This window comes from Eupeodes corollae, chromosome 3 (assembly GCF_945859685.1).
Source record: "Eupeodes corollae chromosome 3, idEupCoro1.1, whole genome shotgun sequence".
NCBI classification, from domain to species: Eukaryota; Metazoa; Arthropoda; class Insecta; order Diptera; family Syrphidae; genus Eupeodes; species Eupeodes corollae.
In genome coordinates, this window is record NC_079149.1 from 94,343,970 (window position 1) to 94,367,441 (window position 23,472).

The window sequence follows — 23,472 nt, forward strand, 5'->3', positions numbered from 1 at the left end:
AAGAACAACAAAGCATATTTTTAAAAAAATTAGGTGGCGCAACAGTCCTTAGAGAACCAGAGCCTAGTGGCTTACAACTCTCAACCATTCCTGTTTGCGAGTAATGTTGCCAGAGATAGAAGGGGCCTACAGTTTATAGGCCGAATCCAAGCGGCTAATTTGAGAAAGCACTTTTCATAACAAGAATTACTCTTAGGGGATTGTCAATTTTTCCCAAGAATCAGTACCCATGAAAAAAACTTTAGATAGCCCAATCTGGGATCGAACCTAAGACCTCTGGCATTACAGACCAACGCACTAACCACCACGCTACGGGTACTGCTACAGGTCGTTGCAGTTTGTTGATTCGTAACCGTTCGAAATACGACATGGTGATTTATTTTGCAAAAAGATTTAAGTCTAAGGGATCTTAAAGTTCAGTTAACACATGAACTCAAGTTGGTGAATTTATTCATTTATAGTTTATTTTCAAGTAGTAGGGCAGTCAATAATGGCCCCACTATACTACTGAGAGTACACCTCTCTCACAAAAATTCAACAATAAAATAGAGAGACTCTCAAAAAGTTTATATAAGCAAAGGTGGTAAGTTGCAAGAATCCTGAAAGCCTCTGATGCATCATTGGACGCTGGAGAGATATCGAAGCAAACCGTTCTTATTGAATGGACAAAAGGTGTTCTTACTGCAGCAAGAAGCAATACTACGTCAAAGCGTGAAACGTCTCTGGAGTGGCTACACCTCCACCAAAGCGGCCTAGTGTGCACAACACCCCAGCACTTCCCCCAACCCCATTAACAGTCCAAGGTTTAGCCAAGTCACGAAGGGTTGTGGTTGCGGTTATTGATGCTGACGGTATAAGTTGGGCTAATCGTTGTCAATTGGTCAAAGTTAAGTTCTAAGGCGGGATTTTAAGCATTTTAAAAAAGGTTAGAGAACCACTTACTTCCAAAAGCGATAGGAGTTGGAATCTAAGGATCATAACAGACAGATCTAGAATTATGTGTTCTTTGAAATATAAAACAATCTCTGTTTTCAAGCTGGAACATAGATATGAACTAGTGCTAGAAGTGACGGACAATTTTATGAAATTATGTGAAAGTCTAAAACCCATCATCGAAAACCTGATAGGTCCTTATCAGTCGATCTAATATCCACACTACAGAAGAAACTAGAACAAACCCAAGAACAAAAAATCAATTTCAAGACTGCGTATGACATCATCTTAAAAGACGACCTGTATAGAGCCATATCTAGTTTTGGCATACTTGAAAAACTCATCTGTTTGCGCAGGATGACCATGGAGAATTCGAGCTGCTCCATAAAGGTTGGAGACAACTTAACATAACCTTTCGATGTCAGAAAAGGCTTTTCTCTAGATGATGCTCTGTCATGCGATTTCTTTAACGTTAAGTCCCTGAGAGATAGTACAGAGCTTCCACATCAACACTAAAAACATTGTAAGTCTATCCAAATACTAACAAATTCTGATGACATTGACATAATCGGAAGAACTCAGATTTTTGTCAATGGGGCTTTAGTGAATATTAAGTCAGAATCGGCTGTCATCATGCCTTTCTATAACCTACAACATCGATGTCTTGGTCAAAACGTCACTATTGATAGACGTAGCTGTAAGGTTGCTAATAGCTTCGTCTACCTAGGCTCCGGTATGAACACAAAAAACATGGGACCGAGCTAGATGGAGAAGTTAGTTGGATGAAGACTTTAGCGCCAACTTAAGTATGTCAGTAAATTTTTCTTGAGAAAGAAATCACATTACATTTTTTAATATTACATTTCACACTATTGACACCAATAAAATAGACTACAGAGGTCAGATTGAACTTTCTGACAATCTTCTAAACTTTGTACATTTAAAAACTGTTTGAGATCATCTGCATACATCAGAGAATCGCTTTAATAAATCACTGAAAAAATATCATCAACAAAATTAATGAAAAGTAGTGGACCAAGATGGCAACCTTGGGGAACCCCTACACTGGCATTAAATGTCCTTAGAGCATATTTTATGTATACGAACTTTTTCAACTCTGCCAGATATGAAGATAGTTTCCGGTTAATGAATAGGCACAAGGTACGAGGTTCTTCACTCGTTTGAGAAATTAGCCCCCAAAAGAGATTTTTTGAAGACAGCGAGTAACAAAAAATTAATCCAATTAAAACACTTTTGTAGAAAAAAGCCGGGTTTAGCATCTGGATTGGAATCAGCATTTGACTTGAGTGAATTCATCCTGAAGCAAGATTATTCCTAATTTCTAAGTAATCCAAGGAGTTACTATTAAATGCAAAGAAGAGTAGACTGATTTTTAAAAGTTGGCACACAATTTGACTAATAATTTGATCACTCTAAAGAACATAGATTAGGGGTTCCAAAATTGACTTTAATACAAGTTAAAACACGACTTCGAGAAGATAGAGGGATGTCACAACAGGAATGAGGTTCGTTAATTTTACCAAAAGGTAAAAAAAACCTCCCAAGGGTACCAGCCACGAACCGAAGCCTGTAATGACGATCAGGGGAACATCGTAGTAGAACCACAGTCGATGCTCAGATTATGGAAAGATCACTTCTCCAAATTATATAACGGCGATGACGAACCGAATTCCGCTGTAAGGGAGATAGAACCACTCAACCTCGGCGACGCAGATCAATGATTCCGCCTACCCGACCTTGACGAAGTGAAGATAGCTATATCTAAACTTAAGTCAAACAAAGCTGCTGGAGCTGACGGCATCGCTGCCGAACTATTCAAAGCAGCAGGCAATGACTTGGTACGGAGCATGCACCAACTCATCTGCAAAATATGGTCGGAAGAAAGCATACCCGATAAGTGGAATCTCAACATAGTGTGCCCGATACATAAGAAAGGAGACCATCTAAACTGCGCCAACTACAGAGCCATCCTTCTACTTAACATTGCATAGAAGATTCTCTCTTCCATATTATGTTATTGTCTGAAGCCGTTCGTAAAAAACCTGATAGGCTCTTATCAGTGTGGCTTAAGACCAGGAAAGTCCACTACCGACCAAATACTCACACTACGGCAGATCTTGGAAAAAACCCAGGAACTTCAAATCGATACCCACCATCTCTTTATCGATTTTAAAGCCGCGTATGACCGCATCTATAGAGAAGAGCTCTACCGAGCAATGTCTAGTTTTGGCACATCCCTGTCAAACTTATCCGTTTGTGCAGAATGACGATAGAGAATGCACGCTGCTCTATCAAGGTCGGAAAAGATCTTACCGATGCATTTGATGTCAAAAAAGGTCTTAGACAAGGCGATGCACTGACATGCGACTTCTTCAACATCGTTCTTAAAAGAATTGTGCAAAACTCAACCGTCAACACTAGAGGCACAATCTTCCAAAGGTCCATCCAATTACTCGGATACGCAGATGATATTGACATAATTGGAAGATCAAAGCGTGATGTCAGTGGAGCGTTTTTGAGCATTGCGACGGAAGCGAAAAGATGGGTTTAGCGGTCAATGAGGTAAAGACCAAGTATATGCAAAAAAAGGACACTGAACAACGACTTCTTGGACAAAACGTCACCATGGACAGCTATAACTTTGAGGTAGTTAAGGACTTTGTCTACCTAGGCACCCCTATTAACACAGACAACGACACCGGCGCTGAAGTCAAACGAAGAATAACTCTTGCAAATCGATGCTTCTTTGGACTTAGAAGGCAATTGAGAAGTAAAGTCCTCTTTCGAGCATCTAAAATCACCATCTATAAGACACTCATCATCCCGGTTCTCATTTATGGCGCTGAGGCCTGTACCCTGTCAAAGAAACATGAGAGCGTCTTAGGATACTTCGAGAGAAAAATTCTTCGGGTGATTTTTGGTCCCGTACGCATAGATGGAGAATTGAGGAGAAGATATAACGACGACTGTACGGGCTGTACAGCGACACTGACCTAGTTAGTATAATTAAAGTCCAACGGCTTAGATGGCTAGGTCATGTAGAGCGGATGGACATCAACGCTGCAGCCCAGAAGGTTTCGAATCCAATCCCGAGGAACGGCGCAATAGGGGAAGACCGCGACTCAGATGGCGCACCCAGGTGGGCGAGGACCTCAACCATCTTGGCGTGCGAAACTGGAGACAACTAGCTAGGGACCGAGCTGGCTGGAGACGCATGTTGGTTGAGTCCTAGGTCCGCCCGGACTGTAGCGCCACCTTAAGTAAGTAAGTAGTAAGAATACACGACTTAAACGAGTTGCAATTATTGGTTTTGATATAATTCTCGATATTTAAGATGTAAGGGCTGTGAAAGGAAGTGTAGTCCTAGAAATACAGACATCTTTAGTGATGTGATCCCTTTCAACTACGGTTGATGGTAGATAAGTGACATTTGGAGATATGAAAATTCAAGATCGATTGTTGAATACAATATTTGGCATATTTTGGATGATGTAGTAGACTGTGTTTATTTTTAAAAAGATGGCAGCGGTGAAGCACGAAACAATCACAATTTTTTAAGAAAAATTGCCTGACCGTGGTATTTTTAGAAGATGGGATTTAACACCTTCAGACTTTTTTCTTTGATGCTATGAAAGGTGAATTCAAGATGCAGAGTTTGGAGTTTTTAAAAAAGGATACAAGAGCAGAAGTGGGAATTGGTGATTTAAAATTTCATAAAAAGGCCATTAAATTGAATACCGTAATATCAAAATAAAACTTTAAACTAGTTTAAAACCCTTCGGAATATAAATTTCTAGAATTTATTTTATTTAAAGATATTGTTAATATTATTTTTTTTATTTTTCATGGACTAAATCTGCACAAGGCGACAGGGGAAGGAGGGCTGAAAAAAACTATACAAAGGTTTATATTTACAAGAAAAGCAGTTAGTTTTATTTTTTTTTTAAACAATATCCATCCTTTTATTTAAACTTTAATTTTTGTTAGTTTTGTTGTTATTTTTTTGTTTTTTGTTGTTGTATATTAGTAGGCATAGAATAATTGTATAATTTTTTGAATTTTTTAATATATATATATTCTATCTGTATAAAATCAAAGAAAAAAAATATATATTAACAACAAGGCATATTAAAATATACATACATACATTTTTGTTTTTTAATTGTATATTATATGGAAACAATTAAAGGTAAGATAATAATTATAATTTTATACAATAATAAATTCTATAGTTTTCGGAAAACAAAAAACTATACAAATTATTAATAATTTTTTTTTATATAATATGAATTTTATTTTTTATTGCGCTGAAGAAAAAGCCAAGCATTTTTTATAATGATTAGTTGTTGTTTGAATTTTTTACCTCCGGATCATCAACATTGGCATTGATTTCATTTTCATTGGAATTTTTAACTTCGTCGGAATTTTCTTCGACATCACGACCACTTGTGGTTGAGAATGGGGAGGAAGCTTCTACAGCAGGTGCTGAAGTTTGAGTTCCTTCGGATACTTCTTCATCAGATTCCAATGGACGGATATTGATAATGCGGAATTTGAATAGGGCACCACCATCACCATCACCATTGCCAATGACAGTTTCGTTTATTTCAATTTTATGGCCATCAACAACCTAAAATTACAATTTTGTTTTTTTTTTTTTAAAGAAATTATTGGAACGTTCGTTATTGATTTAAAGTCCTCCATATTTTAAAACTTAAACTATAACATTGGCTGTTTAAAAATTTTGTTTTTAAACCAATTCATTCAATCAACAAAAAATCATTTATGTTTTCAATCGCATTCTGATTTAAAAAAGCAAATAACTTTGTATTACTTAATTTCGAAAAATAAAATTGGCTTGAAGTAACTATGACCACTTTTATCAGTAGGTTTGCATTGAACGTAGCTTTTGAAATGTCAATACCAAATATAAAAGCGAACTATCCTGAAAAGGTCGTTTGTTTCTAAAAAATTAAAAAGAAAGACACTAACAATAGGCTTTATGGCTTAAGGTTGCACGATTTTTATAAATCAAAATCCAATCATTACTTTTTTAGATGCAGAAAGCTTCGTCTATTAAAAAGTTATATAACTATGTTCAAATCTAATGGGCTTAAATAACCCCAGAGTATATTTCGAAGACATGATATGCACACACAAAAAATAGAAAAAATATCGAGTAATTTTAAAATTATGCTTACTCCTGAGTGTACAAGAATTTTTCCTTTCAAATATCGTTTTTTCCATTAGGGACTTGACAACTTTGAATTAAATTTTGGAAAACACCTTTTCACTTATCATCGAACATTGTCAATTCAATAAGTAAACTCAACATTTTTATCATGGTAAAATAATTTCTGAAAAATTTGCAAATTCGGAGTCAGTAACTGCTACTTCAAGACCGTTTACTCCAATTTTTGATCGTGAATTTCGCTCGCTGTAATATGCAATATTATAAGCTTAGTGCAAGAATGTAAGTCTATATATTCGTTGCGTGGCCAAAGTATCGAAAATATCACTGCTGTTCAGGCGTCCGTAGCAAACAATCTTATGGCTTTTTTAAGAACTAAGCATTGCTCGGAATTTATTATGGTGTGTTTTGGTGAGAACCATTCCTTATTTCCTACTTAAAGATCAAGCTGGTTCAAGAATATTGAAGCCCGTGGACTATTTGAAGAGGCGTACTTTCAACGATCAGGCTCTGAAGAATATTCGCCAAGATGATGATTTTCATCACATGTGATTTTTGGCTGAAAAGATTCTTCAATAAGCAAAATATGTTCTATTAGAACTGGGTGAAATGAATGCTTCATTAACGAACATAACAATCGTCACGTAACTGTTAAAGGGCTCCGTTATCGTGAGATGATTACCGAATATTTTTGAGCCAAATTGGAAGATATGGCCATGTATTTTAAAGAGAATGGTGCCAGAAGTCATACAACAATAGTTACAATCGATTTATCTCAAGAAATGGGCCAGTAAATTTGTAGCCTTTTTGGTGCTATTCTATGCGTTTAGACAAAATTTATTTGGGGCTACTTTAAGCCATTGGCAGAATAGCGTCCGTTTCAGCCAAAATGTGATTCCGAGTCATCGAAAATCGGTCCCAACGTCCCAGTTTTGTAAGAAAAACCGAGTCTTTTCTGAAAGAATTAGTCAGAACGGGTCACATTTATCTTTTTATTAAAAGCCTTTAGACCACATGATTAATAAAGTCCTGTCCAAGGCTCCACAACCGAGTAAAGTCCTCATCGATAAAATTATCAAAGTTATGGACGACATACAAAGCTAAATTAGTAAAAAAAAAACACAAAGCCGTGTTTTCAATTTAGCTGTAATCTTTGTCTTTATTTATTACTCTATACAATAAACGTCTTTCGATTTCACTTTAAAAAAAAATATTTTCTTAGAAATCAAAATTAACCGTCTCATTAAAAAAACGCTAAACGAATACAAATCACACATACTAATTGCTGCTAATAAAAAAACGTAATTCATATTTTGATTAAATTTCACAAAACATGCAAACATATGGCCATCCAAATCTTAAGATCATGTTCTGTTCACGTCTAATCCTAAGCGGATTGGTCTTAATTAAAACATGATGATTTGGCATACAACTTATTTCTACTAAAGAATAAAAATGTACGGGAAATATTTGGGGATAAGAGGAATAGTACCAGTTGCATGATGGTTAGTGCGATGGACTGTATCCAAGAAGTGGCTCCTTTCTGGATCTTTTGCTGTACGACACCAGACTGACAGTTCACTGCTGACTGGCTGCTGTAATGCAGATTCCGAACGATCGCGTGGAGTTAGAGGAATACGTTGCAACTCACTCTTACAATTACAGTAAGATTCGTTGGGCTTGTTTCACCAATGCCTTAGCGAGAGAACTTCGTTCGAGTGACATAGCCCAACAAACAACAGAAACCTGACAAATACAGAAATTGACCAACATTTACAACAGATGGACTAAACAATAAAACGGACGATGGAACGGACAATTCCAAAGTACAAAGAACGGGAACAAATAGATGCTTACAGAAACGAGATTATTGACGCACTGCGAAGGCAAAAAGTGTCTTACTGACAATACTCCAAAACTTGTACAGACGACTTACAGACCCACATGAGTTGGAGGTTAGGACACTGAAGTCGTCAATAAAAAATGCCAATCTGTTGATTAAGGAGAACTACAGGCTATCAATTAACAAGTACAGGGACCGCAAGATCCGGTCAAGTAATTCGAGTGACTCTAGTATGTTCCCCAAAATCAACAAGATATTCAGGAAAAAAAATAATGACTTTTCGTGTCTTAAACTCCAAAGAACTGAAGAGAACAGAGACGTACTCATGACAGCGCAAATAGATTCAGAAGAAGCCATCTTTGACGATAACTTTTACATAATTAAAGATCGGAAGGAAAAAATGAAGGCGGTGGGTTCTGCTTTCCAGCAAGTGTAGCATTCGCCCCAACCACGACCTGGAAAACAGAGCCCTTATTAATCATTTTTACCTCCGAAATGATATCACACAATGGCGATCTGAGAACTGCGGTTTCATGCGGTTCAATGACGATTCCTTGGAAAATGCCATAATCGCCGAGCAAACGGGACCAAGTCCCTTGTTAGTGACGAAGGTTGAGCTTCAGCTCATCTTCAATTCAATAGAAAATAAAAAGTCAGCAGGTGTCGATGGTGTATCCAACGTTGTACTAAGACATTTGCCGATGGAGGCAATGGACATTTACACCACACTCTTCAATATTGCACTGAATAATGCATATTATCCAGTGTATTGGAAGACCGCTGTGGTTCATCCTCTCCTGAAAAAAGGAAAGGACAACTCCAACCCGTCAAATCTTCGGTCGATAAGTCTTCTTCCGAATATCAGCAAAGTTTTCGAAAAAATAATTAATAGGGCTCTGACTAAGTGGGCTGCAGACAACAAAATAATTCCGGATAAACAGTTCGGGTTCAAGGCGGGTCATGACACAATTCATGCTGCGTCTAAACTCGTTTCTGATATCCAATGGAATAAATCAAAACAACAATGAACAGGTGCTGTTCTGGTTGATTTGGAAAAGGCCTTTGACACCGTATGGTTAGAGGGTCTTTACCTAAAACTGAGCAGGCTTGGCATTAGCAAGCCATTGTTGTGTATACTTTATGATATGCTTAACGGTAGAAAGTTTGTTGTCAAAAGTGGCAATGTAACTTCTACCACAACAATCTCAATTAAAAATGGTCTTCAACAGGGAGCGGTGAATTCGCCGATTCTCTCCAGCATTTACACCAGCGATCTGATAGGTAGTCTTACAAAGGCAATTGCGTACGCCGACGATCTAATTGCGTACAGAACGGCCCGAAAGGTTGAGGTTATTAGAATTCTCTTGCAGCGTGATTTCGACAAGATTCAGCGATATTGCGACGACTGGAAACTGAAAATAAATGTCCAGAAGTCGGAGACAATTCTGTTCCGGGCTCCGTTGGCTAGGGCCAGTAGGGATACGTGCAAGAATTGGCACAAGATGGTCATCGTTGATCTTCACGGGCAGCCGTTGGCGAGCAAAAGTGTAGTGAAGTACGTCGGTATCTGGTTAGATCAGTATTTATATTTCGACAGACATATAAATGCTGCTCTGACCAGGGCCAGAGGAGCCTTCGCTCTGACGAAACGACTGTTTTTTAGCAGTCGGCTTGACCCCAGAGTGAAGGTAATTTGCTACATTGCCCTCATACGGCCAATGATCGTTTATGGTTCTCCTGTGTGGTTCAACGTTGCCCCTTTCCAGATGGAGAAGTTTCGGGTGTTCGAGCGGCAGTGTTTACGACGCTGTACCGGCTTATATCGAACAGCTGAATCTTCTTATGTGAATTACTATTCCAAAAAGGTCCTATACAACGGGGCTCGAATCAACAGAATTGACAATTTCGTGATAAAACTAGTTCGAGGTCACATTGCAAGACCAACAATTTAATTTTCAGGGCGTTCTATCCGAACGTCGAATATTTTGAAAGTGCACGCTTGATCGGCTTCATTCCACCAGATCCATTCCTCTTTTCAGATACAGGATAGATTGGCAGTTCCGCTAATCTACCACGTCAGACGAAGAACCGGGGATTGGCGACTTATTTACAATCGGGATGTAATGGCACAAGGCGGAGCAGAGCTCCTTCGGTTCAGTAGGGCTGTGTCCGAACGGGACCGAACTGATAGGGTGAAGCAGGAGAACCAGTTTTGATGGCTTCAATCGCCACTTGATAGTGGGAAGTCGGGATGGGGTTTTAAGCCTTGGCCGGCTAACATACTTGTTTTATAGTTTTAGGGTTTAGTTTTAAGTAGAATAGACATGGTGGCAAAAAAAGAAATACAAACAAAAAAAATCATGAAATAAAAAAAAGGACAACAAAATATGAAAAACGAAAATGTTAGATCGTTAGATTTGCTGGTATGGTGGTTCTAGTTTTAAGTAGTTTATAGGTAGAATAGGTAGTTTAAGTTAGCTTTAAATTTTATATTAAGGACCTAATTTTAAGTAGTTTGTGAGTAAAAATAAAAAAGGATATCGATATTAGTTTTTTTCCCAAATTTTCTAATAAATACAAAAATTAATAAATTATAAATTGAAGTAAAATAGATCTTAAAGCCGAAAAGCATTAGTATTAGGTGTTATAGTTTTAATTAGAGTGTTCGTATAAGACCATTAAATTAGTTGTAAGTTATGGATAACTAGGCTAGTTTGATAAATTTTTGTCTAGCTTTAAAATTTGTTCAAGAATGAATTAATTAAAATGAATTGAAAAAAAAAGAAAAAAAAAGTGCGATGGACTGTCATGCGAGAGGTCTTGGGTTCGATTCCTGCCTATGCCACCTAAAGTTGTTTTTACGGGTACTGCCTGTGCGAGGAATTGATAAATCCTCCAAGAGTAATTCTTGTCATGAAAAGTGCTTTCTCAAATTTGCCGTTCAGATTCGGCATATAAACTGTAGGTCCCTTCCATCTCTGCAATTACTCACACACAGGAAGTGTTGAGAGTTGTCAGTCACTAGGCCCTAGTTCTCAAACGGGCTGTTGCGCCACCCAATTTATTTATTAAGACCAAGTTTAGAAAGTTATTAAGGTATTTTGTTCAAAATGTTCAATTTAAGGCTGTAACTTTTTAATGGTAAATACTTCAAATGCAGATCATAAAACATAATTTAAGCTGTTGAATATCATATAATTTGAGCGTATTTCATGTATTGTTCTTTACAGTGATTTTGAATCTTAATTTTTTTAATCAAGCCATTAAAAATCATTAAAAAATCGTAAAGTACTAAAATTAAACATTTAACCATCAAACTTGAGTCTCGAACTGAAGGTTAAATTACAGAAATAAAAGTAAAGTGAAAGAAAATGCAAAAGTCACATTTTTTGAAATAAAAACAATTTGATAAGCACAAATGTTTTTCAAATGAATACCTTGAAACAAAAATTCAAAAAAAAAAGGAATTTCTCGAATGTTCCACGTTTGGAAGAAAAAGTATAACCTTCGCTTGTAGACGCAGTTAACAAAATAGACCAAAACAGCATTGAAAATAGAGAGATTAGATAAGAAAAAATATTTTTGAAACTTTTCTTATTTAAAACTTAACTTGTTTTCGACATTTGACATTTTTGAAACCACTGCAACTTCTAAAAGGTTGCTCGTAAAAAAATAAGTTACTTCGTAGCACATTCTATAGTCAACAGATTTCCAATAGGGACGGATTGTTTTTGACAGCTCATTGCAGCCATATTGTTTCTTTTACTTTCTGTCCAAATCAAATCAAGACACTTAAGACAAATCATCATGACAAATTACAGCATCAAGATGTACGTGTAAATGATAAAACTTTATTATCACATCACAATGTGTATTCTGCAGTAGCGCGTAGCGCTCTTTTTAAGGAATACGTGATCGTCTTTCCAAGTCGACTATTCAACGACCGGTGGCCAAATTCGAGTCCAGCGGCTCCGTAGCCAACACTCAAACTTCAACGAAGCGCCAGATCAGGTTTTGGAAATTGATCCTAATTTTATTCGAAAAAATATTCTTAGCGATGGGACGATTCACGAGAAGTGAATCCAATATAGTTACAGTTTCTTGTGAATTTAAGGCCGGAGGTGACATTGGTGATGTTGGTGAGGCCATCACCGCCAACGACAATAGCTTAAGGTCCATGTGAACAACTTTTTGTGGCCTAAATTGGATGATAACTACAGCAAGAACACATAGTTTCCACAAAAGAGTGATGCGTTCCACACACCTCAAGACACAATCGATACTCTGCACGAGCGGTTTCATGGCCTTGTTATCTTAAATTGGCCATCAAGATTGTAGGGCTTTTTTAAATTAGAGGTGAATGCGAATAAGCTACAAATCACCACCGCGGCCCTAAAAAACAACATAATTAATGATTTCGCTAAAATTCAGCCTCATTTATGCACGAAAACTGGACCTTATCGAAAACGCACCAGCTCCGTCGGCCAATTTAACGATATAAGTAGGTTTTTTTTTAGTTATTGTAAAAAGTCTTATATCAAAACCCTGACGTGATAGATTGATTCTGAAGATGGATTTAAACTAAAGCCATCAAAACCTTGGATGTATTTTTTTTCTTAAAATGTTTAAAAATTGTTTGCACCATTTTCCTTAAACACTCTTTATCCAAATTCCAAAATTCTTTTGTGAGAATACATCCAAGTGTATGAACGTGCAACCTAGTTTCGAATTTTATATTAAATTCTGTGACCAATCCATGTTCGATATAAAGAAATCAATTTGGTCAGTCTTCGCCATTAAAGCTTTTCATTTTAGTGTCATGCTATATTCCAATTTTCTTTACCGTTACTTTATTCCTTTGAACAATAATGCAATGCAATATTTCAAACTATGAATCAGAGTCAACTTTTTACTCAACAAGAATGACCCAATTCAAAAATGTAAATGTTAAGCACCTGACTTTACTCCACAAACTAAAGTTGAATATTTGATTCTTCTAAGTTCCAAAATATAATATAGGGTGCTTTCATAAATGCATGGTTGCTTTGTTTGCATGCGATCAATTGCCAATCAGACTAACGTCACACAAAATACTTGCGCATGTGTTTTAAGCTGCATTTATGAACACTTTCTTATGATTTGCGTCATATGTCAAAAGACTGTCAGAATTTGAAGTTTTACTTACTTCAAGTTTTGAAATTTGATAAATAATGGACAACAAAAAGTTTTTTTCAATAATAATAAGTGAATATTGTGAAAATCGGATTAATCGAAACCATGGCATTGATTTTCTCAGAAAAAGGAATCTTAAGAGACATCAATTAATCAGTTTTATTTTATCAAAAAGAAAAAAGGGACAATTTAAACGAAAGATTCCGGGCTTAAAGGAAAACTTTCATCGGTTCACAGTGTTCCATAGCACATTTTTCTTTTTTTTTCCCATCGGCAAACTCCTTTTCCATTTGTAGCCTCGTTTCCAACATAAGTTGAATATATTTATGTTGCCACACTTTATCATCCATCCTTAAATAAAATTCAATTTTCAGAACAATCTTTAAATTTTTAGCAAACATTTACCTTTATTGAGCCAGAACAAGTTTGTGATGCCGTTTACTGTTTCCAATTGAAATTTGAATTTTCAAGGAAAAGAATTTGACAGTTTCAATAATAAAGGAAAGAAAATCGTGTTTACCATATACCGGTCTCTTTTATTGAGAAAGAAATTCAGATTGCATGTGAGTTTTTGTAGTTGCACATTTGCGCAGCAAATATTTGCTTTTTGCTTTTATGAACATCTGACATTTATCATTTGCATTTATGAAAACTATGCATTAGTCAGACTTTCGCAACCATGCATTTATGAAAGCACCCATACTCTGATTTAAAAATTGTGGAACAATCTTTTTTCAAGTTTTTAATATGTTGAGTTGACTCACCTTAACAACAGAAGTTGTCTCATTAATTGGATTCGTTCCAAGACCAAAGTCGTCTTCTTCACTTGAATTGGAATCCATTGACCAAAGACGGTTACGAAGTCCTCTGAAGATATCTACAAAGAAAAAACAAATAAACAATTAATACCCACTTTCTCAAATCATTTTCAAAAAAATCTTATGTGTAGGTATGTGTGTGGAAGATTGTATTGGAAGACAAGAATAACGTTAGAATTTCGTATGCAAATTAAATCACCATCAAGGACCTCTCTGCTCTCTCTATCTATACACTCGTAACTCGTAAGTCTTTAAAATCACTGCTTTGTGTTTAATCCTTCTGAGATACTCAGATAGGACTTTAGTCCTATACATGGAAGGTAAATGTGAAAGTAAAATTACATTCGATGAAGTGTAAGTACAACGAGATTTGAGTACCTACGTGTTTGTTTTTCTGCTACGCTGTATGTTGCTAGTATGTATAGTATATCCACTCATCGCACATGTAGCGTGTGTTGGAGGTACTATAACTCACAAAGGACTCTCTAAGCGAAAGTAAAACGTAGGTACAACATCAACGCACAAGGACAATGACAATATAACAACGCGCGTCTCCTCCTTGGGTTCGCTTTGTTGTTTGTAAGTATGTATGTTCGTACGAGTATATGGCGGCGGTGTATAGGAAAACACAAACGGTTTGCACAATCACAAACACTGAGCAAACATTATCGCCCGATGTTAGTCGACGAAAGCCTAATGGGAACATGCACAGGTGTAGTTAAGTGCTAAGTCGATTCATCCCTTTTCTTAATGTATGCATTCGGAAAAGGATTTCGTGTGTAGTGTATGATGGCTTGAAGCATGGTGGAATATGCCAAAAAGGATGTGTTTTCTATTCTTACTTCGTTTTTTTTTCTTTTTATCTTCAGAACTAAGCGGATGTAAAGTTGACATTAAGTTCCTTTTTTTTGGTAAAGGAGATTTTTATTTTTCCTTTTATTTATTTTTGTTGTTAATGTTTTACTTTTTTTTATAAGAGAGGGATATTTTCCTTACGCACATCTCAGAGGTCTTTCTTTTGGTGTTCTTGAAGATATGTCAAACATGTTAATGGGATTATAAAAAGGTAGTTTTTGGGTCAAAAGTGGAAGAGTTTTTTGATTTAAGTTTAAATGCTGTTTTATGATTTTTTATAAACATATTGGTCACATTTGTGGTTTGCTAGAGGGGACATCAAATGTATCTTAACGAAATTACATAGAAGTTGTTCCATATGAAACTTTTAAAAAAAAATAGGGATGATTTTTGGAAAGGTCTAACAAGAAGAGCTTTCATTTTGATATTAAGAAAATGGATGTAAGGAGGAAGGTATGGTAACATAATGGAAAACCTATCAACTCAAATTATAGGCTGATATCCTTTATTTCTTCATCAAAAAGGTAATAACATCGATTTTGGAGCATAGACATAAAGGTGTTAAAGTCCAAGGTCTCCGTAGTCAATTGTAATAATATGTTTGAGAAATATCACGGCTGGGAAGCTTTAATTGCAAAATTGTGATTTTTTCGTTGTCAGCATAGATATTATCTAATTCCATCCATTAGAAATTGCACGATGCTCTCACTGCGTCTCTGGCATATAAACAAAGGGTAATTTTTTAGGTATTATCATTTTGGCAACACTTAAACAGCAATCATCTTCAAGTTGGTCGATAATTTAACTATGAATCGTCTCACAAACTAACAACACGCTTGCAAATTATTGAATTTTTTTATCAAAATACGTGCTCCGAAGTTCAACGCGCGCTTCTTCCATTTTATGGACAGTTTTTTACAGAAAACTTGTGTTCAGCTATGAAGCTTATTTTTTGCTCAATGAGTACGTAAAAAAGCGGCTGGGATGCGGCCCACACTGATAACTTCCCATCCCATCTGTCGTTTTGTCTTGCTTAAAAGTTTGTCTATATGTACTCGTATCAATTTTTACCAAATTTACTATTTTTTGTAGATTTTATTTTTTATGAAAAAACGGACTGTTGGATTTTTATATAAAAATTTCTGAATATCGAAAAAAATATTTTCTGTGAAATAAAATAAGTTTGAAGCCAATATTTGTAATTTTTAAAAAGCTATTTGAGTCGAAAGTAATTTTTTACGAAGTTTTAGTATTGTTTGTTTTGGAGTTTTATTTTTTGTAAAAAAACTGTCAATTCAATTTTCTTAAAAAATTTGTCGAATGTTAAAAACAACATTTCTTATAAGATCAAATTAGTTTGAAGCCAATATTTAAAATTTTTGAAAAGATATTTGAGTCGAAAATCAATTTTTACCAACTTTTGTTAAATTTTTTTCAGGTTCTCAATTTTTTGTACAAAAACTGTCAATTCGATTTTTTTCAATATTTATCGAATGTTGAAAACAATATTTCTTGTAAGATAAAATAAGTTTGAAGCCTAAATTTCATGTTTTTGAAAAGATATTTGAATCGATATTCAATTTTTACCAACTTTGAGTAATGTTTTTTTAGATTTTTATTTTTTTGTAAAAAAAAACTATCAATTCGATTTTTCTCAAAATTTTATCAGATGTCAAAAACATTATTCTTTGTTGCACAAGATTGTTTTGCAAATGAAATCATATTTGAGTCGTAAAACTTTGGAGGTGACAATTTTTTTTTCAATTTTTTACGTTACGTTACCATAGGTTAGGTTAGGTTGGAGTGGCTGTCCAGATATCATTGACACACCTAGACCTCAAGGGTCCATTGTGATACCACTAATGAGGTTACTCATGGGAGAGTAATGAACTTAAACAAACCATTTTGTACTTTTAATAAAGTTAGAGAGACATTTTGTGTCAATCGTTGCCAGTTCACTAGTTTTATCGAAGAAGGGATTACCGAGAAAGTTATTCCTTCTAATGGAGAGTGCTGGACATGTACAAAGAAGGTGTTGGACTGTTACCTCTTCCTCCTCGTCCATGCAGCTTCTACAGAAGTCATCTGTGTAGACCCCTAACCTGTTATTACTCCAATTGTAGAGCTTATAACTTGTCTGCTCAGTGATATCAAGCCTTTTGACCGTTTTAAGTCAATACTTGGCCATATTTGCATGGTTGCCAGGCAGGTGGTACTTTGTGACCATCTATTATTTGTTGTTTCTAAAGCATATTGCTTGAGAAGATATTTGCATGTAGCAAGTGGTGTTCCTATGTTATGTTTTTGTCTAACATAAGGCAGAAGTGTTCCGTTTTTGGCGAGCTCATCGGCTTTGCAATTTCCCGGAATGTCTCTGTGGCCCGGCACCCAAATGAGGTAAATGTTAAACTGTTCCGTCATCTCCTTGAGAGATGATTGACAATGGTGGACTGTTCGAGAGTTTGTGGAGACAGACGTGAGAGATTTAAGAGCGGCTTGGCTGTCCGAGAAGATTCGTATATCCTTACAAGATATAACGTTTTCTTTGAGCCAGGATAGTGCTTCTTTAATCGCCATTACTTCTGCCTGGAATACACTACATTGATTGGGAAGTCTATAGGATAGACTGAGATTCAGTTGGTAAGAAAAGATACCACTTCCAACTCCGTGATCGGTCTTTGAACCGTCAGTATAGAAGTGTACCGCATCGTCTTCCAGGGGTCCCTCTTCTTCCCAGGAGGATCTTGAAGGGATGGACACATGGAATCTTTTACCAAATACCATTTTTGGGGTGGTATAGTCTAAGCGATCTGGGATAGATCTGAAATTGTCTAGAATAGTTGTATGTCCAGTATTGTTACTGGTCCATTGAGAGGTGGCTCTAAGCCTAACACATGAGTTGGCAGCCAACTTTTTAGAGAAGATGTCAAGTGGTGTTAGGTTTAAAAGCACTTTCAGTGCTGCGGTTGGTGTTGTGCGAAGTGCTCCTGTGATGCACATACCTGCTTACCGCTGGACTTTAATAAGTTTATTTAGATTTACCATCTTGTCCAGTGCGGTCCACCATACGACAGCTTCATAAATGAGTATCAGTCTGATTACGGAAATGTATAGCCAGTGGGTTATTTTTGGGGAGAAGCCCCATTTTGATCCTATGGCCTTTTTACAAGTAAAAAGCGCTACAGTAGCCTCTTTGACTCTTTCATCAATATTTGCCTTCCAATTCAGTTTTTTGTCTAAAATGAGGCCCAAATATTTAGCTTGGTCGGAAAAACTAGCCTGTTTAGGGCATTTTGTAGGAGTTCCGAGAGAACTTGGGGGTGCTTCCCAGATACGGATATCGCAACGTCGTCGTCAGCGTAGGCAATCATCTTTACGTTACAATATATTATATAAAATTTAATTCAAGTCTCTAGCGTGTTTGGTTCCTCAGATATTTAGGGTTAACCAAAATGTTCACCTTTTTTCAAACTGCTATGGTAAAAAATCACTCACGCAATTTTCTTGAGAGCCCTTTCTGCATCTTTCTGCCTTATTATCTGTATAACAAAATTTATTTGAAGTCGATATCTCTTCTGGTTCTTTAGCTATGGACGACGAAAAAAACGTCGCGAACGTACGTACACACGCACGCACAAATTTCCAATTTTTTTTTGCCCAAAATGCAAGAGCTTGACTTGCATGACATGTGGTTTCAACAAGACAATTCCACATGCCACACATCACTCGTAACAATGGAATTATTAACAGGCGAGTTTGGTGAACATTTTATTTCACGTTGGGGCCGGTCAATTGACCGCCTAGATCGCGCGTTTTAACGCCTTTAGACAATTTTTGTGGGGCTGTGTTAAAGCTCATATCTATAAAGACAATCCTACTTCAATTGACGCATTAGAAGACAATTTTGAAACATTTATTCGTGAGATAGGTACCGGTTGAAATGTTGAAAAGACTATGCCAAAATTGTACTAAGCGGATAGACCATTTGAGGTGCAATCAAGGTTAATATTTGCATAAAATAATCATCCAACAATAAATTATATCGACCGTACTATCGATATATCGAAATATAAGATCTCATGCAGTTTTATGAATTGTATGTGTTTTTTTTGTTTGAAAAACTTTTCTATAGCTTTTAAAAAATCACCCAAAAGTATACAAACTAATGCTAAACAAAATCAAATCACTTTCAAAGCCTCATTTTCGAATAATTAATGTAGAATCACATCGGCGGCCAATATAATTAGGTACACTTGAATGACAAAGAGGTTTTTCAACAATCGTTCTTAAATTTTTCGAGCTCCAAATACGACAATTAAAGTTATTATTGAAGATGGTTTTACTCTTAAAAATTCGAAATCGGATTTTGTGTTAACAACTTGCTGCAATGTTACTTGTTTAATGCCTTATTCCAAAGATCGATAAGGAATCGACAAACCAAGTTTTCTATCAATGTATCTAATTTCCTACCATTAAGGTTTTCAGTACCTACATTTTTCCATCAATTAAAAAATGTCCACGGTTAAGTTGCTTAGACGACTCAAAAGTGATTTAGTTATTTTTAAATTGTGGCTGCAAAATGTTCAAACATTTTTGTAACAATTTCATTTTTTTTTTTTCAAAGAGTATATCACTTTCAACTTTAGCCATGGCGTAGTTATTAAAGGTCAAATGTCAAAAAAATATCCAATCTTTAACAAGACCGGACAAAATGGCTGCCCACAAATCGTTTCGTATTAAACAAAAATTAACTAAGAAGCTAAAACAATATCGATCGGTTCTGAAACGTCTACGTACAGGAAACGCAATCCGGTACAAAGCTAAGAGCCGTCACTGGAGGCATACAACGTTGAAGTTGTAAGCTTATTTTTCTGGCAATGTGGTTCATCTTAAATCCAATAACCACGAGGTGACGAGATCTGCAGGGGACTTCATCAAATTTTGTAGTCTTAATTTGGCGTTCAAGCTATTATTAGTTTATCTAAAAATAAAGATACATTTGTTTGTTTGACATCTTAAAAATTGACAGCTGCTAAAACCCCATATTGAAGATGTCTCATATCTGATTTCATCTGTCTTTCTATAACTACAGCTTCAACAATTCTTTTGCATATAATCTGCACGCTAAGTGGCGAAGTCAGACTTGATGCTATCTAAATTTATGAAGTGGCATTGTTTCAAAAAATTGCTGGTTTTTTCTAAGTTCGTAATCCCATTCTTCAATAATCAGTTGAAGTATTTATATTATTTTATATGAAATTCGAAAATCTTCATAAGCTGTTAGATCTTACAAAGATCTGAAAATATGAAAACGCCAAAATATTTACGATAAAACAGTTTTTTCCTGTAACGAATCTGTTGTCAAAACAATTCTATTATAAAAAGTTTTTGAAGTATATTAAACAAATATAAAAAAAAAACAAAATTTGGAAACGGTTTCCTAAAAAATTGATATAGACTTTAATAAAGTCTCATAGCTAGTGAAAATTTCTAAAAACTAGATGATTTAAATTTTATTTAGAAGAGAAAGATTTTTAATGTGGAAAATCATCAAACAATTTATTTTTATAGAGATATTTTGGGTTTTAACTTCCAAAGTAATTTTTTTTGATTGAGCATTTAAGCTTTTTTAACGAGGCATATTATAAAACCTGATAGTAGATGGTAGTAAAGTATTAAAGCGAGATTCGAATTAAGGACAACTTAATCCCCAGAAAAAGTATTTATTTGTTGGTGCAAAAACCAATAAATGTTTTTTTTATGAAAAACTGAAACAAATATTTGATGAATCCTTCTAATAAAAATTAACAAAAATTATAAACTTGAAAAAATACTGCTAAAAATTATTAAAAAATGATTTTCGACTCTTATAAACATAATATAGGCAATAATTAAAGATATTAACTTCAAAATAATTGTTTCCAATGAAAAGCATTGTGTTTGATATTTTGTAAGATTTTAAGAAAATTTCAATTCACATTTTTCATAAATAAAAGTAGAAACTTTACAAAATAGCTGAAAACTTCAAATATTTTGAGAATATTGTTGTTAATATAAAATTATTTATTAAGAAAAATTCAATCACCATTTTATTTAAGGAATACAAAATTCTTCTAAAAATTATTAACTTCCCATAGGAAGTTATTGTAATGGGTCCGATTTGTCAGATTGAAAATTTTTACATTTCTCGACGTTTCAAGGTCCCTAGAGTCGAAATAAAAGATTTTTAGAAAAATGTCTATGCGTGCGTGTGTACGTACGTTTGTACGTCTGTACGTCCGTACGCTCGCGACGTTTTTTTCGTCCTCCATAGCTCAAGAACCAGAAGAGATATCGACTTCAAATAAATTTTGTTATACAGATAATAAGACAGAAAGATGCAGAAAGGGCTCTCAAGAAAATTGCGTTTGTGGTTTTCTTACCATAGCAGTTTGAAAAAAAACGTGAACATTTTGGTTAACCCTAAATATCTTACGAACCAAAAATGCTAGAGACTTGAATTAAATTTTAAATATAATATATTATAACGTGATACCAAAGCAGTATATTTTTTGAAAAAAATCAATATAACGGTTATTTTTATAAGTCAATAAAACTGAAAAAAAAAAATTTGTCACCTCTAAAATTTTACGACTGAAATATGATTTCACCTCTAAAACAATGTTGTGCAACGAAGAATAATATTTTTGACATCTGAAAAAATTTTGAGAAAAATCGAATTGACAGTTTTTTTACAACAAATAAAAAACCTAAAAAAAATGTATAAAAGTTGGTAAAAATTGATTTTCGACTCTAATATCTTTTCAAAACTTTGAGATTTTGGCTTTAATTTACTTTTATCTTTCAAAAAATATTGTTGTTAACACTCAGTTGAAGTTTGAAAAAAATCAAACTGACAGTTATTTTATAAAAATATAAAAACCGACAAAAAAAATTAACAAAAGTTGGTAAAAAATGATTTTCGACTCAAATATCTTTTAAAAACTTTGAGATAATAGCTTCAATATAATTTTATCTTATAAGAAATATTGTTTTCAACATTCGACAAAATTTTTAAAAAATTCGAAATGACAGTTTTTTCACAAAATATAAAAATCTAAAAAAAACAATACTAAAACTTGGTAAAAATTTAATTTCGACTCAAGAAACTTTTCAAAAATTAAAAATATTGGCTTCAAACTTTTTTTATTTCACAAAAAAGATTGTTTTCGATATTCAGTAATTTTTATATAAAAATCCAACAGTTCATTTTTTCATAAAAAATAAAATCTACAAAAAATAGTACGCAAATTTGGTAAAAATTGATACGAGTACATATCGACAACCTTTTAAGCAAGACAAATCGACAGACGGGATTGGAAGTTATCAGTGTGGGTCGCATCCCAGCCTCTTTTTAAAAATTGGATTTAGATTAAAATATCTTGTAAACAAAATCAGATTTTAAAACCAAACAAACTTTATAATATGTAAAATATTTTTGTGAATTTTAATGTAATTATTTTAGAAAAATTCAATTTTCCAAAAATTATTCAAACCTGATAATGACGGCTTTTGATTTAAGTATCCTGAGAATAGAGAAATATATTGACTTCAAACTTTTTGAACACAAAATGTTGTAATTAGTGTTTTATAATTTTTTAAAAAATATGGACTGACGGGTGGGAAACTGTAGTTATCAGTGTTAGTTGCATTTCAGGCGATATGACAAGAGGTTGAATTTGACAAAAACGAAAACATGCCTAGCAGTTCTAATCTCATCCTTTAAAATTAAAAAGAAAATATTTTTAACCAGAACTGGACTCTTCCAAAGACCAAAAAACACATTGCCTAAAAATTTAAAACCGAATTTAGAACCAAACATTGATTCTTACCAAATTTGCGTACCATTTTTGTAGATCTTTTTCTCTATGAAAAAACTGGAAAACAATATTTTCTGTTAAATAAAATAAATTTGAAGCCAAAATTTTTAATTTTTGAAAAGCTATTTAAGTCGCAATTAAATTGTTACCAAGTTTAAGTCTTGTTTTTTTAGGTTTTTATTTTTTGTAAGAAAACCTTATAATTCGATTTTTCACAAAATTCTACCGAATGTTGCAAACAATATTTTTAATAAGATAAAATTAGTTTAAAGCCAATATCTCAAAGTTTTGAAAAGACATTTCTTCGAAAAACAAATTTTTCCAACTTTTTTAAATTTTTGTTTAGGTTTTTATTTTTTTTTATAAGAAAAACTGTCAATTCGATTTTTCTCAAAATTTTACTATATTTTAAAAACGTTCCACAAAGTTGTTGTGGATGTGAAATAATTTTTTATTCGTAAGATTTTCGAGGTGACAAAGAAAGATTAATTGGATTTTTTCCAAAAATATATTTCATTGGTATCACGTTACAATATATAATATAACATTTATTTTAAGTCTCTAGCGTTATTGGTTCGTGATATATTTAGCGTTAACTAAAATATTTACCTTTTTTTAAACTTCTATGGTAAAAAAAAACCACCCACGCAATTTTCTTGAGGGTCCTTCCTGCATCTTTCTGCACTATTATCTGTTTAATAAAATTTATTTGAAGTCGATATCTATTCTGTTCTTGAGCTATGGACAACGAAAAAAAACGTAGCAAACGTACGGACGTAC

General features: G+C 34.4%; 1 protein-coding gene across 2 annotated transcripts in view; it reads right to left on the minus strand.

The window, feature by feature from the left end:
- Nucleotides 1-5,082: 5,082 nt before the first annotated feature.
- Nucleotides 5,083-23,472, minus strand: part of LOC129951384 (uncharacterized) — a 135,242-nt gene continuing 116,852 nt past the window's right edge. For both annotated transcript variants that reach the window (XM_056063503.1, XM_056063505.1), the window contains exons 4-5: nucleotides 13,925-14,037; nucleotides 5,083-5,584 (exon numbers count right to left, since the gene is read on the minus strand). In XM_056063503.1, the coding sequence (XP_055919478.1) occupies nucleotides 5,294-5,584; nucleotides 13,925-14,037 (404 nt within the window). In that variant the 3' untranslated portion in view covers nucleotides 5,083-5,293. The remainder of the gene's footprint in view (nucleotides 5,585-13,924; nucleotides 14,038-23,472) is intronic.